Raw genomic sequence first — 18,420 nt, forward strand, 5'->3', positions numbered from 1 at the left:
AACATTCTGAAAGTGCACTTTTGTGATTAATACTTATAAATTGAGAACCATTTTCCACAGAGCTTTAAGTTATCTGGTGAAGAAGATATGATTGGTTCTGTTTCACTACTTTGGAGCATTGAAACTGAATTTCTGGTCAGCATTTTCCACTCAACCTTCATTTATTTATTATTTGGTATTTAAATACATAATTATATAAAGATAAATGCTTCTTTACAATGAATGATTTAATATAAATAGTGGTATGGTTTTTTAAATAAAAAGGTAAAAAAAAACAATAAACTTTTTAGAGATTAATAGGCTTACTTTATAATAACACTTTAATAAAGTTAATGAGTTTAGAAAATGTTTTTATTTTTTAAATATGAGAATTACCTTTGATACTCTCTCTCTCCCCACGAGCCTCTGGGTGTATTTCCCGACTTCACCAAGTAAAGGTTTCTTCTACAACTAGAGCAAACTACAGTTGGGTAATTACAAATTTCAAGGGAATACCCAGGATATATATACAGCTTCATCAGATCTTCTATTGTAGAATTTACAGGGTATAAAGACTTGGACCTCACTCAGAAAAATTCCCAGCAGCAGCAAAAGTCATTTCGTTCAAAGACAGCAGTCGATGAGCTAGCAACAGCCATTTTCGTTTATTAAATAAAATTTAAATGAAAATGGCTGCTGCTAGCTAATGATTAAAACATTAATTAAATCCAAAAAATAACACGGGTGTCATGTTTCAAATGACATGGTTTTATAAAAAATATGTAATTTTGAGAAAAATGTAATTTAAAATGCAATCTTCAGAAAAAGTTATTGTAAACTTTTTTTTGATTTTTTTTTAAATTGATTTCACAGTATTTGATTCTTAAATAAGTATAAGTAAAAGTTATTTGTATCACTTGATAGAAGACACCCGTTGTTTATTGTTATTCTTGCATAAGACTTACGCTTTTCATTACACACAATTTATGTCGTCATTACGACAACTTTTTTTTACCGATTTTTTAGTAGCTTTTTTAAGCATTTATTCAAGGCTTTTAATTATCATTTTAAAAATGTTAACACGCGATTTTGATTTTAAAAACATTTTTAATGATCAATATAAACTAATACTAAACCAATGAAAAAAGTTTTTGGTTGAGTGACACGACATAAAACCTGGCGGTCTCTCTGGTTCACAATGGTATGCACAAGTCAGCAGTCATGCATTGATTAATATTTTTTTATTATAGACACATAATAAGTATCCATCTGGATATCTGGCATATAAAAGTTTTCATCCAGATATTTAGCATATATAAGTATCTATCTAATATATATATATATATATATATATATATATATATATATATATATATATATATATATATATATATATATATATATATATATATATATATATATATATATATATATATATATATATATATATATATAAATTATTAAGTAATTATATAAGTAATTTATTATTTCTCTGCTCTTTTAGAACATTGAGCACTCTATTTGTAGAATACACTACCATAATTTATAATTTATATATATATATATATATATATATATATATATATATATATATATATATATATATATATATATATATATATATATATATATATATACACACATACATATATACATTAGACCAGTTCAAAAAAAATATTTTTTAATAATAAGTGGCTAAATGTTTAAATGTTGTTAATTGATGAAAAAAAGTAAATCATTAAAGTTTCAAAGCATTATTCCAATATTTAGTAACAGCTCAATAAAGTTTACTTTTCAATGGGGTCCTAAAAATAAAAAATAAAAAGTTCCTTAAAAGTAGGTCAACCTGGTAGTCAAAAGAAGCAAAATAATATATAAATTTCAAAAATAATAATTGTTTTATAAAAAATAAATTAAAATTTTTTTATTAAAAACTTGTAAAAATGTACTTTTTTATTTCTAGTTAAAAAACCATAGTTTTTGTGCAATTAAATCTAAAATAATAATTGTACTATGAAATTATAATTTTTTTTTTTTAATTTGTATATAATTTCGCTTCTTTTAAGACCCAACATGACATACTTTCGAAAAAATTTCTTTTTTCAAAATAATAGGGACCTGTTAAAAAGTAAAGTTAATTGAGCTGTCCCTAAAACACATTATTTAAGTTTGCAATTTTGAACTAATTTTCCTGACCACAAACCACATCAAATCAAAAGGTAGCCCGAATGAAGTTCAAAAATTATTTTTTTTATACACAATTTTGAAATGGCCTAATATACATATATATATAAATATATATATATATATATATATATATATATATATATATATATATATATATATATATATATATATATATATATATATATATATATATATATATATATATATATATATATATATATATATATAGAACCCTTAGATGTTGTCCGAAAGTTTTTTCCATATTTTGTTGACAAAAAGTAAAAATTAAAATGCAAGACCGGAATTTTTTTTTTTTAATAATGATAGACTGCCTGCCCCAACCAAACCCTCAGTCGATGTAGCAGCACTCCCTTGCGGGTCAGGCTATTTGTCAGTCGATGTAGCAGCACTCCCTTGCGAGTCAGGCTATAAGATAGTCGATGTAGCAACACTCCGCGCATGATTTACAGTAAAAAAAATAAAAATAAAAACATTTTATTAAAAAAAATAAAAATAAAAACATTTTATTAAAAAAAATAAAAATAAAAACATTGTTTATATTTTTAAAAACATTCAGAATGTTTTAAAAACATTCAGAATGTTTTTAAAAACATTCTAGTCAATTATATTTGCATTTTTGTGGTTTTTTTATATAACAATTAATTTGTAATTAAATTAATGGTTTTGACTTTCGTCCAACACGGAAATGTTGGACGAAAGTCAAAAGTAATTAAAAGTGACGTATGTGTTGGCGTAAGAATCACTTTTTTCCTTCCGCTCTTCCTAAAGCCAACAAACTATATATCTATATATATATATATATATATATATATATATATATATATATATATATATATATATATATATATATATATATATATATATATATATATATATATATATATATATATATATATTATTCATTTAGATTTGACAAATTTACCTGATTCACTTCTTAAAAACATCAAACAACTACACACAAAAAAAGCGACAACAATCATTTCTCAAATTTAATATCTTAGCAAAAATAATTCTGGTTAAAAATTAAAAAGTTATTATATTTTAGTAATTTAATTCAAGTAATAAAAGAAATTATCTTAAACAATTTTTTTAGTAGGGAAGTTACAGAGCTTTAACTCCAGCTCAAAAAGAAGTTCTAAAATTATATGAAAATTTCAAAAATATTAATCATTTTATAAATTATTATTTTAGATTTTTTTGCACTAAGTATGATATTTTTTAACTAAAAATAAAAAAAGTCTATTTTTATGGATTTTTTTGATAGCGTTTTTTTTTTCAATATGTTTTTTATAAAATCATCATTTTTGAAACTTTTTATAATTTTGTTTCATTTGAGACCCAACATTACATTTTTTAAAAAAAATTTTTGTTGTAATATTATATACCTGTTAAATGTTCAAGGTTCTTGGGACACCCCATATAATATTTTTTAATCAAATTTTTTTTAAATCTAGTGCTTTTTAACCCTTATTATAAGAATCCTTGTTCTATGTAATATAACAAGGATTCTTATAATACGGGTTAAGGCTAACCTTAATTCTGAGGGTTGTATATATATATATATATATATATATATATATATATATATATATATATATATATATATATATATATATATATATATATATATATATATATATATATATGTAATTCCATGTCAAATCAGCAGAAAAAAACAAAAAATGTCACCCCATGTTTTGGATTTTGCTAATTTTTTTTTATATGTTATAGGGTTTATAAAAATTAAGAAAAATCTGAAATTTGGAACCTCCAACCCCTTACAGTTCTTGAGATATTCAGGATTCAATTTTCTTATTTATGCTGACTCATTTTTACAAAATACTTTTTTGCTGTTAAATAGCAATATTTAATGAAGCAAATGGGGTATTACCCTGAAATTTTGTACATAGACAATCTTCCACATGGGGATACAAGTTTCAAGTTGAAAATTTTTTTGATGTCAAAACGGTAATGTCAACTTGATAATCATTTTTGAGGAATTGTTATAACTTACAATATAGGTATCAAACATCACTATTAATAAAAAGTACATTACTGCATTTTTCAACTTTTCTAAATGCAGCCTTTTAAGTAAAATTTATTGCTAACTTATTTATGACAAAGTTAGCTTTAACATAATTTTATGTTGTAAAAAATTAATGTTAAAGTCTTTTGAGGGCAATAATAAATATATATTTTATTTTTTTGTACATGGGCAGGGCTCATGGTCAAGGGGAGCGGGGGCAATTAAGCATTTTACCAGCCCCCTTCCCTATTTATTTATTTTAGGTTAAAAACATAAAGACAAGTTACTAGGAGAATTTTGTAGCCAAATTGTGCCAATTACACATACATAAAGTTGTGAGTATGTGTAATCATAACTAAATTTGAAAAAAAAAAACATACAAATATAAAAATAATAATGCTTTAGAAATTTTTCTATAAATCTTTATTATTTTTTTCAATAACTTTTTCAAACTCAGTTTTTGAAATTTTATATAAGCGACTATTTGTTGTAGATGGCGGATCAATGGTACATAAAACTTGATTTGATGGGACCCAACACATGTCTTTGCGTGCGGGCCAAAAAAAACTTGGGCTGGGACCATGTGAACGCATAAATTGAATTTTATAATCTCCTTCTCTTTCATCTTTTTTGATTATAATTCCAATCCACCAAAAATTGTCATACTTGCAAGCTACATAATCCATATGATTATGAATAACCTGCTCCATAGTAAACCTTGTTTGTAATGATGATTGAACTTCATTTATTACTGTTTTATAAACCAAAATAAATTGAATGTTTTTTATATTGGTTACACAAAATTCAAACATCTTATCTACATCTAAAATCTGTCCAGTCATTGTCCTTTTTAAACTGGCTTGTGCAGTTAGTCTTTTTACTGTGCCCCCAATACCATCACAAGCAGATTTACCATGGCTTGTGGCAAAATAAACCCATTCAGCATCAATATCAAAGTCTTCTTTGTGACGACAAAGATTAATAAAGTTCTTAAAGTTTTTATATTGTGCTGCACATCCATCAGCGAAGTATTTAATATTACTAATTTGTAGAATGTTAGCTTTAATGTAATTGATTATGGGCTGTCGTATTTTATATACAAAGTATACACCATGATATGTCATCAGTAAGAAAGCAAAATGACTTAGATATCAGTTTACCATTTGATTTATAGTATATAATAATAGGATGAAGTGTACATTTTGGTTTATTCCAGTGGTAACTTTGCACCTCATCCTGAACAATAAATAGAAAGTTCTCTGCAAAGTCACCCAATATTATACACTCATTGTGATTAAAAAAACTTTTTACAGTCTTTAAGGCACTTGGCCTGATTTTTAGCTAAAAATGAATGAGATGTAAGTTTATCTATTTTATAGCATATAAGGTCAATAACATCTTCAATATTGATATTTTGATTGATCAGTGTAGTTCTATCAGTACCTTGCCATTGGTTAATTGTTATTTCTTTATCACTGTTGTCAAATTTTACTGTTAAGAATTCTTTTAAAGCAGTAATACCAGGACATAGTAGACATCGATGTAACATGCACTCTAGATTATCCTGATTGCAAACAATCATTTCCATTAAATCTCTAGTCTTTGTCAATTTTAAGAGCATCAGTTAACAACTTATCATTCTGATGATAGATACAGACACAAACACTGTGAATGCCAGATGAGTTTGTGGTTATACACCATCTTGGGTGAAGGCTGCAAAACTTTAAAAATCCAACATTTAAATTAGAGTGTTCAGATTTAAATGCTACATGAAGTTTTTTTAAGTTAATCAATATTAGTCTTTTTTGCATGTGTTGCTTGTACCCTATACTGACATATTCTTTTTTTCAAGGCATCACTTGTGTGTACTCGTCACTTTGATAAAAGCTATGAACTAGATGGGAGTGACCATGATTCTGGAGTTAATGTTGATATCTGTAATTTTGCGGAGTATGTTTTAGTTTATCTTTTAATTCATTTATAAGTGAGTTTAGATCATCAATTTTATGATTATCAAGTGAAGAAGTTAGTGGTGTACATGATGGTGTTCATCTAATCATAGGATCAATATTATAAACTTCATTTCATCAATCTAATCATAGGATCAATATTATAAACTTCAAACATTTTTTGTTGTTGTTGCATCAGTTATTTGATCAAATTTTCTTTTGGCAGCTGGTAAACGTTAGTGTTTTGGCACTGATTTAAGCTTAATAGGTGACACACCTATAGATTCAAGACTTTCACTGAGAGCTGAATGTTGTTCATGTTCAGACTCAATCCTGCTATAGCATTGATCATTTGATTCTAATTTTTTATTTATACTCTGTACCCTTTTGTAACAACTACTGCATAATTTCCACCCAGGTACAACAGGAATACCTTGTGTTTTAAAAGTTATTGCTATTGATAGCAATATCTTCACATTTCCTAAAAAAGGAACAATCATTTCTAAAAACTAATATCAACTAAGCATCATTGTAAAGAACATAAGACATGTACGAGAAAAAATCTACGTGTGTTCTGATGTGGTGTTTACAGAAACCGTGCATCATTTTAAATAGCTAATTGTTTTAAAATGTCATTGTATTAGTGTTATTCAAAATTTAAACAACCCTGTTATCAAAACAATTAGTTTTAATTGAAATGTCATCAAATCAAGATAAAAAGTGAGGAAAACTTTTGCATTTTCTGGTTGAAAATCTTAGTGTATCAAACAAAACAATTTCTAAACTAAAATTTAGTTGCAGATTGCTTTGAGATTATTGCAGAGCGTTGTAAAACGATTTAAGGACATTGGTACAATCAAAAGGAAATCAGGAAGTGGAAGAAAAAAATGTTTTGTTAGATGAGATTTTGGTAAAAAAGTGAAAGATGCCATAGACAAAAAACCGAAGATTTCTGTTCAAACTTTAGCGAATAAATTTATAACAAGTGCTTCCACTATACAAAGAGTAAAGAGAAATTGTTGCTATAAATCACATAAAAAGAAAAAAAGTTCATCGTTGTGAAGATTAGTAAGAAAATGTCGCAATTCATTGTTCAGAGCTGCTCCATAAAAAATTATATAACAAAAAATCTTGTTTGATTATTGACGATGAAACTTATTTTGCTGCATATTTCTGATCTATTCCAGGATATCAATATTATTCAGCAATTAATTGCAAGAAACTGAATTACAATTATAAATGCATTGAAATGCAAAAATTCGCTAAAGAAGTCTTGGTTTGGCAAGAAGTTTGTAAATGTGGTGAAAGAAGCTCTTTTTTTGTGACTACAGGAACAATTAACACCAAAATATACATAAAAGAATGCCTCAAGAAACGTGTTTTTCATGGGTAACCCATTATTTTAGCCCCATTTAGCTTTATGTAACTACTCTGGGACAACTTTAAACTGACTTATAGAACATAAAGTAGATTTCATTGAAAAACACTGCAATCCACCAAATTGTCTCAAACTACGTCCTATCGAAAAATATTGGGTTCTTATCAAAAGAAAACTTAGGTTCAATGTAAAAGAAACCAAAAGCATTAAAGACTTCAAAAATAAATGGATTAGAGCTACCAAGAAAGTCCAGCCGAAGACTGTGCAAAAGCTGATGTCGAGTCTAAAACGCAAAGTGCGCGCGTTATCGCATACAAAACTTCACAAACTTTCTTAAGTGAAATTTAATAATATTAATATATGTACTTTCAAAATATTTATAACATTCAATATCGAAATACAATAGTTAAGTAAATATCTTTTAAAATGTCAGCACAGATTTTTTCTGGTACATTAGTATATTTATATCTTATTAGTATATTTATTAGATTATAAAACAATTAAATTTTAAATTTATAAAAATATTTGAATTTTCTTCTTAAAAAACTATATAGTCTTATTATTTCTATAGTTTATCTAATTACTATTTAAATCATTCTAATCATCAAAATAATATCAAAATTGCCTTTTACGTTATTCTTTCGATTTCCATGTTTTTTAAATATACTACAGCATTTCTGAAAATTTCTTTCAAATCCAACTTTAAAGTGTTCTCTATGATAATAGCAAACTGTAGTAAACAATTTTCCATAATCAAATAAACCAGCTCTCCATAATAACTCGTGTTTTTCATCACTTCAAAAATGTTGATAGGTCTAGAAGACCTTGTCTTATTGTTTAACCTTGCTTGTGACAGTCAACATTACATTCTAATCCAATAGAAAACTTTTCCATAATTTCTAAACTTTAATTTTATTCAAAAAAAATCTAGTTTTAAAATATTTTACAAAATAAATATTTTTTAGAAATACCATTAATATTATTCAGTTTATGGTAAATTATTTATACATTTTATTATAATATCTATATAATTGGATGTGCCATAATATGACTTCTTCTTATACATGATTGGGTAATTAATTTTTATTTTATTTATAGATCATATAGTAATCATTTAACATTTATTAATTAGTTAAGTAAATATAAAAATTCAGCATAGTAATAGAAAACTAATATTTACAACATGAAATCAGAAGCAATAATATAATGAGGAAATAAAAGGTTTTATTTATAAAAGAAAAAAAAATGTCCTTTATAAATATAGCCTTTTAAAAAAATGTCTTTTATAAATACATTTTGATTACAGCCTAGTAAAGTTTCTATACTTAAAAAAATGTTGGTCTTTTACAAAAAAATTAGCTTCAATAAATAAAAATAATATTTTTAATTATTGCTCCATAAGGCCTCCAAAAAGCTTGAAAGAAAAATTTTTAAAACTAAATTTTCAATTTTGGAAAAATATTTAGTTCGGAAAATATAGTTTTTTTTTTGGTGGAGAGGAGGGAAGAGGAGAGGGGGGGGGGGGGGGGGGGGAAAAAAATAAAAATATTTATTTTTTATTTTTTTTGTGAATATATAAATAAATTATAATTTATTATTGCCCTCAAAAAGACTATAACAATAACTTTTTGCAACATAAAATTAAGATAAAGCTAAATATAAAATATAAGCTTTACTTAAAAGGCTGCATTTAGAAAAGTTGAAAAATGTAGTAATATACTTTTTATTAATAGTGATGTTTGATACCTATATTGTAAGTTATAACAATGCCTCAAAAAAAAAATTATCAAGGTGACATCAACATTTTGACCGCCAAATTACCCCAAAATATATGCCTTCATCATCTAATTTACATGTAATTATGGTGGTCAAAAAATACAATCTTCCACATGGCGGATACAAATTTCAAGTTTTCAACTTGAAATTTGTATCTGCCATGTGGAAGATTGTCCAAAATATGTACAAAATTTCAGGATGATACCTCTTATTTGGTTCATAAAATACTGCAATTTAACAACAAAAAAGTATTTTGTAAAAATGCTGAGTCAACATAAATAAGAAAATTGAATCCTGAATATCTCAAGAACCATAAGATGTTGGAGGTTCCAAACTTCAGATTTTTCTTAATTTATATAAATCCTATAACATATAAAAAAATTGGCAAAATCCAAAACATGATTTAACATGGAATTACCCATACATACATACATACATACATACATACATACATACATACATATATATATATATATACATATATATGTAAATATATATATATATATATATATATATATATATATATATATATATATATATATATGTATATAGATCTATAGTTTGTTGTCTTTGGGAAGAGCAGAAGGAAAAAAGTGATTCTTACCCGCAAGGGAGTGCTGCTACATCTACTATCTTTTAGCCTGACCCGCAAGGGAGTGCTGCTACATCGACTGATGGTTTGGTTGGGGCAGGCAGTCTATCAATTAATAAAAAAAAAAAAAGGGTTCTATATATATATATATATATACACATATATATATATATATATATATATATATATATATATATATATATATATATATATATATATATATATATATATATATATATATATATATAGCTGCTCTTTGTTCTCTGAAGATTTCTTTTTTAATACAACATTGTAAAGTATGTATGACACATGGTAGATGTTAATCTGACATGTGATTCTTTAATGGTAAGCTTAACATTGGCTGCGTTATCAGCCAATACATGAATCTTTCATGTGGAATTTTGCAGTGCTTTAAGAATTTGCTGATATTATGTCCTGTGTGAGACTTTAAAATTGTGAAACTTGTTTGTTGAGATGTATCATTTCATACTAAGGTATCAAAAATACAACTGGTTGTGCACTGGTATGTCCAAATATCACTAGTTAAACTGACAAAATTTGCTTCAAAGTTCAAAAACACTCAAAGATCATTAATTTATTCATTGCCAAATTATAGAAAAAATTAAATAGGTTCATAAATACAAAGATTAAAGGAAATAAAAAACTACAGTCCAAGGAAAAAAAGCTCTTGGTTAAATACAACAATAAAAAAAAAAATTAAAACTTTAATCAAATATAAAAAATTAAAACCTATAGATTTTGCAACCAATGAAGTAATGTTAAAACTAAATAAGTTAAAAAAAATGGGATGTAGTTTACTTCATATATAATAAGTGTTGCATATAGTTCAGGTCAACAAAGCAAATATCAAAATAAATGTCTATTTTAATACCTTTATTAATTAAGGGTCTTTTTAAATGGTCAACTTTGACTGACAAGAATTTTATTTGAGAGGTCAAAATAGTAATTTTGTTCGTTTCTGATGGTCATTGACTGTTGACCACCTGTTATTGCATTTAAACTCCTTTTTTTTTTTTAAATTATGATTCACTTCCAACAAGGCATAGACAACTTAATAGTGGTTGCAAGCAACCACTATTAAGTTGGGAGTTACTAGAAACAAAGAATAGAGTTCAAGAGCAAGAAAATGGTTGAAAGACAACTTAAAAAGTTGAAGATTGTATGAGTAAGGAAAACATGAAGATGAAAGAGAGTTCCAAAGGGTTGAAGTGCGGGGGAAAAAACAAGACAAATTAAAGTTTTTAGAGCATGCAGGGACAGATACAGTAAAAGAATAAGACTTTGACGAATGACAAGTCAAGCGAGAGTGAGTTATAGTTGATAGAACTAGAGAGGATAGCTCCTTTGAGCAGCAACCATGATAGTATTTGTAGAAAAGAGAAAGAAAAGCAACTTTACAACGATGTGGAAGAGGCTCAAACTTAGCAGATAGAGCAGGTCCAACTATGTTTACAATTCGTTTTTGGACCTTGTCTAGAAGAGAAAGAGCATCATTAGAAGAACCAGCCCAAATATAAAAACAAATTTGGGCTGAATTCCATACAGGGACAAATAAGAGATTTGTAGAGGTATAGAATGGAATCAGGAGAGAGAAAATGGTGAGCATGATAAAGAGAAGCAACCTTAGCAGATGCTACTTTAGCAATCGATTGTATGTATGGTTTCCATGAAAGGTCAGAGTAAACAATAATCCAAGAAGACACAAAGAAGAGGACTCAGTGAGAGGGTTGCCATTCATTAATATAGGAATTTCAACAATACTGCAATAGTTGTTTGCAGTAAATAACTGTTTTGTTGGAGTTAAAATTTACAAGCTACAGTGAGCCCCAATCTGTTACAGAAGTAAGGTCAGATTCAAGATCACCTGCCTGTTCAAAGCAGTCGAAGAGAAAATTTTTTCTTAAAACTATCAAGACATAAAATTATAAAGCATCATTTAACTTACATAAATGTTATAGCAGTTTCTTAGTAACTTTAATTTCTGAAAAATAATTTTGTGTGTTGAAGTCAAAGCTTCAATACATCCCTACATGGGTGACAGGAATAGTGTCAAAAAATGAACTTTGGAATAGTGTTGAATATATATATAAAAATGCCTGATGTTAGAAAAAAAAAAGGAAAAGTGTCGCAAATGAAGTTAATGAATAGTGTCAAAAACAAAACAAAAATATATATATTAAAGTCATATAGTAAAGGAATAGTAAAAGTGTCAAAAATAGTAAAAGGAATTGTGTCACAAAAAGTAAAAACAGAATAGTGTCGCAAATAGTTAATATATGCATATATGTGAATATATATATTTTATTTTTGACACTATTCATTAAACTGCTTTAAGACATTTTTCCTTTTTCTATTTTTGAAACTATTCATTAAATTCATTTGTGACACTACTCCATTTTTTTTGTTTTCGACACTATTCTGATTTTACTATTTGCAACACTATTCCTTTTTTTTGTTTTCGACATTATTCATTTAAATCCTTTGCGACATTCTTTTTTCTATTTTCAACACTATTCATTAAGCTCATTTCCAACACTATTCCTTATTGCATTATTTGAAAATCAATAATGCAATAATTTCCATAACATAGATCAAACCTGCGCCTTGTTCAACTAGGTTTCGATCAGCAAGAGTTAGTTCCCTTCCATAAAAGTTTTCCTGAAAAAAAAAAAAGTACTTGTCACATCATTTTTATTGCTATATATATTTTTGTATGTACGCATGTATGTCAAGATGATCAAAACAACATTTGTTTATATGTGCTCAATATTCTAAAATAAAAAACTCAAAAAGTTAGCTTTTAAAAAATATTTTCAGATATGTATGTATGTATGTATATACATATATATATATATATATATATATATATATATATATATATATATATATATATATATATATATATATATATATATTTTTTTTTTTTTCTCTCTCTCTTTATAAATTGAATTTTTTTTGAGATTTAGTAACTCTTCCTGATGATCCAGCAATGGTGTAACTTAAAGTTGAAGAAAAAAGTTAGATAAGTGTTTTTTACTAATTTATATATAAATTAATAGAAAACCACTTAACAAAATTTTTTTTCATTTATCATTGTGTTTCATTTTATAATTGCTCTGTTCTTTTAAGAACATTGAGCACTCTATTTTGTAGAATACATTTTAAAATTGTTTATATATATATATATATATATATATATATATATATATATATATATATATATATATATATATATATATATATGTATGTATGTATGTATGTATGTATGTATGTATGTATGTATGTATGTATGTATGTATGTATGTATGTATGTATGTACGTACGTATATATTTAAAGCTGACAGCATATTCCAGTTAGCAACCTAACTGGAATATAATGTTAGCTACACTCAGTTTTGGAAATAAAAACAACAAAAGTTTTTATTTTTATTTTGAGCTAAAAACCATACAAACTGTTTCAGTGTTAAAAGACATTAATTAATAAGGTCTTGTCATTAATTGCGTTCAATATATTTTGCAGATAGATTTTGAAGATAATGCTATAAGTACTATGTCATTAGTATAAGCAAGAATATTTTAAAAAAATCTCTCCTAGATTGCATCCGATATGCATATTTGATGTTTTAAATATTAAATTACTAATGTAAAACCTAAACATTATATATATATATATATATATATATATATATATATATATATATATATATATATATATATATATATATATATATATCAGGCTTTGTTAAGAAGCGTTACGCAGCTCGCATTTTGCTTGCGAAAAGGCAATTTGCCTACGCGTTCAGCAGTTTTGCGCTACGCAAAAACTTATATCTTTTAGAATATTTAAATTAACTTTTGATTGTCGTTAACGTGACGTTTATTAAGAAGAAATAAAGTCAAAAGTAAAAGCATTTAACCGCAAGTGTAAACTAATAGATTTTTTGTTAAAGAAACAGCTTATTTCATAATTTTTTTTGTTGTTGTTAGAAATTAGTTGGAAAAAATTAAGTGTTTTAAGTTTTATCTTAAGGAATTAAATATAAAAATTCCTTTTTAAATATAAAATTTATTTTAGTCATAATAGTTTAAAAAATGCACGATTTATTTTGATGTAAATATTTTATTAATAAGATATTTTGTTTATTGTTAATTCAATAACGTAAAGTTTTAATGACGTTCGTTTAATTTATGAAAATAAATTATGATCACAAATATGTTATCGGTAACTGATAAACAAAAACAAAAAACTCTTTCTTGTTTAAAAAGATTATTAAAATGAGTTCACAAATTAAATAAGAAAAAATTTATTAACAGTTAATAAAATAACCAAAAACCAACTGTAAAATGATAAGAAAATAAACAAACATTTTACGTTTCATGAAAAAAAAAAATTTTTCAAAATAAAATTCAGTTCATATTTGAAAAAAATAATAAAAATGATTTTTTAAATAACTTAGATTATATTTGTAACTTTTGTTATAGTGAGAAAAAAACAAACTGTTTGTATGATTTTTAACGCGTTAATAAAATAACTTTAATTACAATGCGGTACTTGAAAAAACGCGAGTGACGCAATATAACTTCTAACGATGCAAAATATATTTGCTGAGTTGAGTTACTTAGAAATCCGTTACGCGTTTTCGCTACGCAGCGAAATCTCGTAACAAGGCCTGATATATATATATATATATATATATATATATATATATATATATATATATATATATATATATATATATATATATATATATATATATATATATGTATAAATACACACACACACACACACACACACACACACACACACACACACACACACACACACACATAGGGACCCATCAAATCTTTTATGCATGCTTATCAGGGGCACCCATGAAAACATGCCCTTAGAATTAGGGAAAAAAAGGTCGGCAAAATGCGAACCTAAAACTGTTTTAGGTCTGCAATTTAAAAACAGGTTTTCGTAAAGAAAAAGATATATTAATTTAAAAAAAATCCTGAGGATTGACGAACCAAACATATTGTTATATCTTTAATTGTATTACAAATATTTTTGAAATTTAGTGAAAAGTTATACAAACAAACATGATTTGCTGATTTAAGCAGAAATAAAATGTATTTAAAAAAATTGTACGATGACATTATATACTGAAACAGTTATGAATTAAACGCACTTGATCCCTTAAATACAGTTTATCAATGATTTTTTATTTATTTTCAGGGAGAAAAAACATAAAGTTATTCAAATGCCTTAAAAAAAGACTGGAGTTTAGAGAAGGCCTATACAAAAAGAAGACATAAAAATAGCTACACAATTTATAGTGAACAATACTTTCTATATTTGGCATTTTGACATCTGAAACAACATAAGAAAAACATAGAAATCAATTGCTTGAATTAGGTATAAAAAAAATTGTTACAAGAAAAACAATAAGGTGATGGTAGAAAAAGATAAATTTCTAGTTGATTGAGAGCTGCTGATTTTCTGAATAGACTGACTTTAAAAGATGTACGAATCGGCCTACCAATTTGGGACTCAATGGATGGGTTTTGCTTGTGTCTCTGTTTTTATGACTAGGCAACTTATTCTATTATCTCCTAATGAGGGTACAGCTCTAAAACTTAGTTTTAGGGTTCTGAGGCCAACTGGTAGTCAGGTTTCCTAAACTCTGTGGTAGCTCTGAGAGAGGCTGATTCCATCAACAGCTGAAAAATATCAAAGTATTAACAGTGCCATGTTGCACATGGATGGAGTCCCTGTGCAACATGGCACTGTTAATACTTTGATATTTTTATATCAAAGTATTAACACATTCACAACATGGCAATATTCGTTGTCTTTGAAGTAACTTTTCTTCTGTTGAGTCCTATCTCTTGCAAAAAATATAATAACGCCAAAGCCCGCTATTCTCAGGCCATCAAATCTCAAATCTCAAAAATTAGTGATTCGTGACTTCTGGAAAATCTTTAATAGCATTAATAATAAGGGCAAATCTTCAACTCCACCTCTTCTGTATGGTTCAGACTTTGTCACCTCACCTAAAGACAAAGCTGAATTGTTTGCTAAAAACTTTTCTTCAATATCATTTCTTGATTCCACTAGTTGTGTTCTACCTGATATTGCCAACAAACAGGTTGATCCATTGCTTGACATTCATATCACTCCAGCATCTGTATCTAAAGTGATTTCCTGCCTAGACTCTTCTACAGCTTGTGGCCCGGACAACATATCTGTTATTGTCTTGCAGAAGTGTTCTCCGGAGCTGTCGTCTATACTCTCAAAACTATTCAACAAGTGCTTATCAGAGTCTTGCTTTCCAGCCTGCTGGAAAGCAGCATCTGTTATCCTTATCTTCAAAAATTCTGAAGAGCGATCTGATTCGTCTAACTACCGTCCTATTAGTCTTCTTCCTATCATAAGCAAGGTTTTTGAATCTTTAATTAACAAACACTTAATTTCTCATCTTGAATCTAATAACTTACTTTCTGACCATCAATATGGATTTCGATCTTCTCGTTCTATAGCTGATTTGTTAACAGTAATAACTGACAGGTTTTATCGTGCATTAGATAAAGGTGGAGAGGTTAAGGCCATCGCTCTTGACATTTCAAAAGCTTTTGATAAAGTTTGGCATGCTGGTCTTCTCCATAAGCTTTCTTCTTATGGTGTATCCAGCAACATCTTTAAGATCATTGAATCCTTCCTTTCCAATCGTAGCATAAAAGTTGTCCTCGATGGACAACACTTTTCTTCTTATTCTGTAACTTCAGGGGTTCCTCAAGGTTCTATCCTTGGCCCTATACTCATTTTAATCTACATTAATGATCTTCCAGATATTCTCTCATCTAAGGTGGCATTGTTTGCTGATGACACCTCCATTTATTCTTGTCGTGATAAAAAACCAACACCCTATGATTGCTTGGAGGGGGCATTTGAGCTTGAAAAGGATCTTACTTCTGCTACAGCATGGGGCTCACAGTGGCTGGTGAACTTTAATTCAGATAAAACTCAATTTTTTTCAGCCAATCGTTATCGCAATAATTTAGATCTTCCTATATTTATGAACAGTGATGTACTCGATGAGTCACCTACTCTTGCTCTACAATCTTCAACTTTTCTCTTTCAGTAACTTCCAACTTTAATTAGTGGCTGCTTGCAGCCTTGTTGGAAGCAAAGATGTTTAAAAAAAAAAATGTTTTATCATGTAAAACAGGTGGCTTTATTTAAAGACATATTAATATAAGAAATTTATTCACCATATTGCTTAACTGAGTGTGCATAAATGCTAAATCAGAGCTGCACCTCATATCTCTTGATAATAAGAACTTTCATTTCCATACAGCAAATAAAAGTAACCAAGCTTGTTTGGATATTAAACCAAATGGATTTTAGAGAAATAGACAAACTGCATTGACATAAGAATTATGCTTGTCAATTCCATAAAAAACAATAAATGCAAAAACGGAAAGAAAAAAAAAAGGGAGTATGGTTAACAAGTTTTTGAAGTTGAACATGGCAGTATGACACCTCTAGTGGGTACAAACAGAGAAATGGGTACAAATTAATTAATATTTCTAGTTGGCTGTAGGATGTGCAAATCCTTTATTATATTATTTATACCAATACATAGCTAGATAAAAGTATTTATAAGCATTGACTCGCCGAAACATATTGAAAGTGTTGCAACACTTGCTCAAAGGGCTGTGATGCACTAAAAGCTTGCATAACTGGTGTGACTTAAGAAGAGATATTGCAAATGCTGTGACTTTTTTAGTGCAAATTTTTTATTTAAATGGCTCTGGCTGATCTTGACATGGTGTCTATTGTTAAAATGAATTTTATTTAGTTTTATTAATGAGATTTTAAACTTAAAATGAATTTTTTCTTGGCTAAATGATTTTAATATAAAATTTTAAAATCATTTAGCCAAAGTAAAACTATTTAACTCAATGCATCATAAATTAAATACAAAAAGTTAATATACGTTGTTTCTCTTAATTATAAACAGCAAATATTATACAAACCATTTGTTAGTTTTTTCCATAAACATTGGTTTTACTCAGTTTTGGTTCATATATGTAACTACTATTTCAATATAACTATTTTTTTTTCTATGACCATTTCATGGTCAGTAATGATAGTACTGGTATTTAAATTCAATCTTTGTAACTTTTCTAAATAACTTTTATCATTTTATTTTTATTAAATTATTAAATACTTTTTTTTAAGAATTAAAATTTTACATTTTGATGTGTGAAACCATACACAACTCCAAGTTACTATACGCAACAACTTGAATGTGGTGGTAAATAGGTGGGAAATGATAAAAGTTTTTTCATATTAAAACCATTGTTAAAAAACCAAAAGTTAAGTTAAGAAACATCCAATTTTTAATAAAATAGTTTTCAAAGCTTTTTTTTTTTTTTTAGATTTGAGGACAAACTTCTCTAACCCAAAATACACTGCATTATTGCACTTATACATGTTAAA

The 18,420-nt window shown here is 26.9% G+C and overlaps 1 protein-coding gene across 1 annotated transcript in view; it reads right to left on the bottom strand.

The window, feature by feature from the left end:
* LOC105845166 (diphthine methyl ester synthase) overlaps positions 1-18,420 on the bottom strand; it is a 46,233-nt gene that overhangs the window by 26,939 nt on the left and 874 nt on the right. The window contains exon 2 of the mRNA XM_065791760.1: positions 12,527-12,587. Coding sequence (XP_065647832.1) covers positions 12,527-12,587 — 61 coding nt within the window. The remainder of the gene's footprint in view (positions 1-12,526; positions 12,588-18,420) is intronic.

Source organism: Hydra vulgaris, chromosome 02, assembly GCF_038396675.1.
Source record: "Hydra vulgaris chromosome 02, alternate assembly HydraT2T_AEP".
NCBI lineage: Eukaryota > Metazoa > Cnidaria > Hydrozoa > Anthoathecata > Hydridae > Hydra > Hydra vulgaris.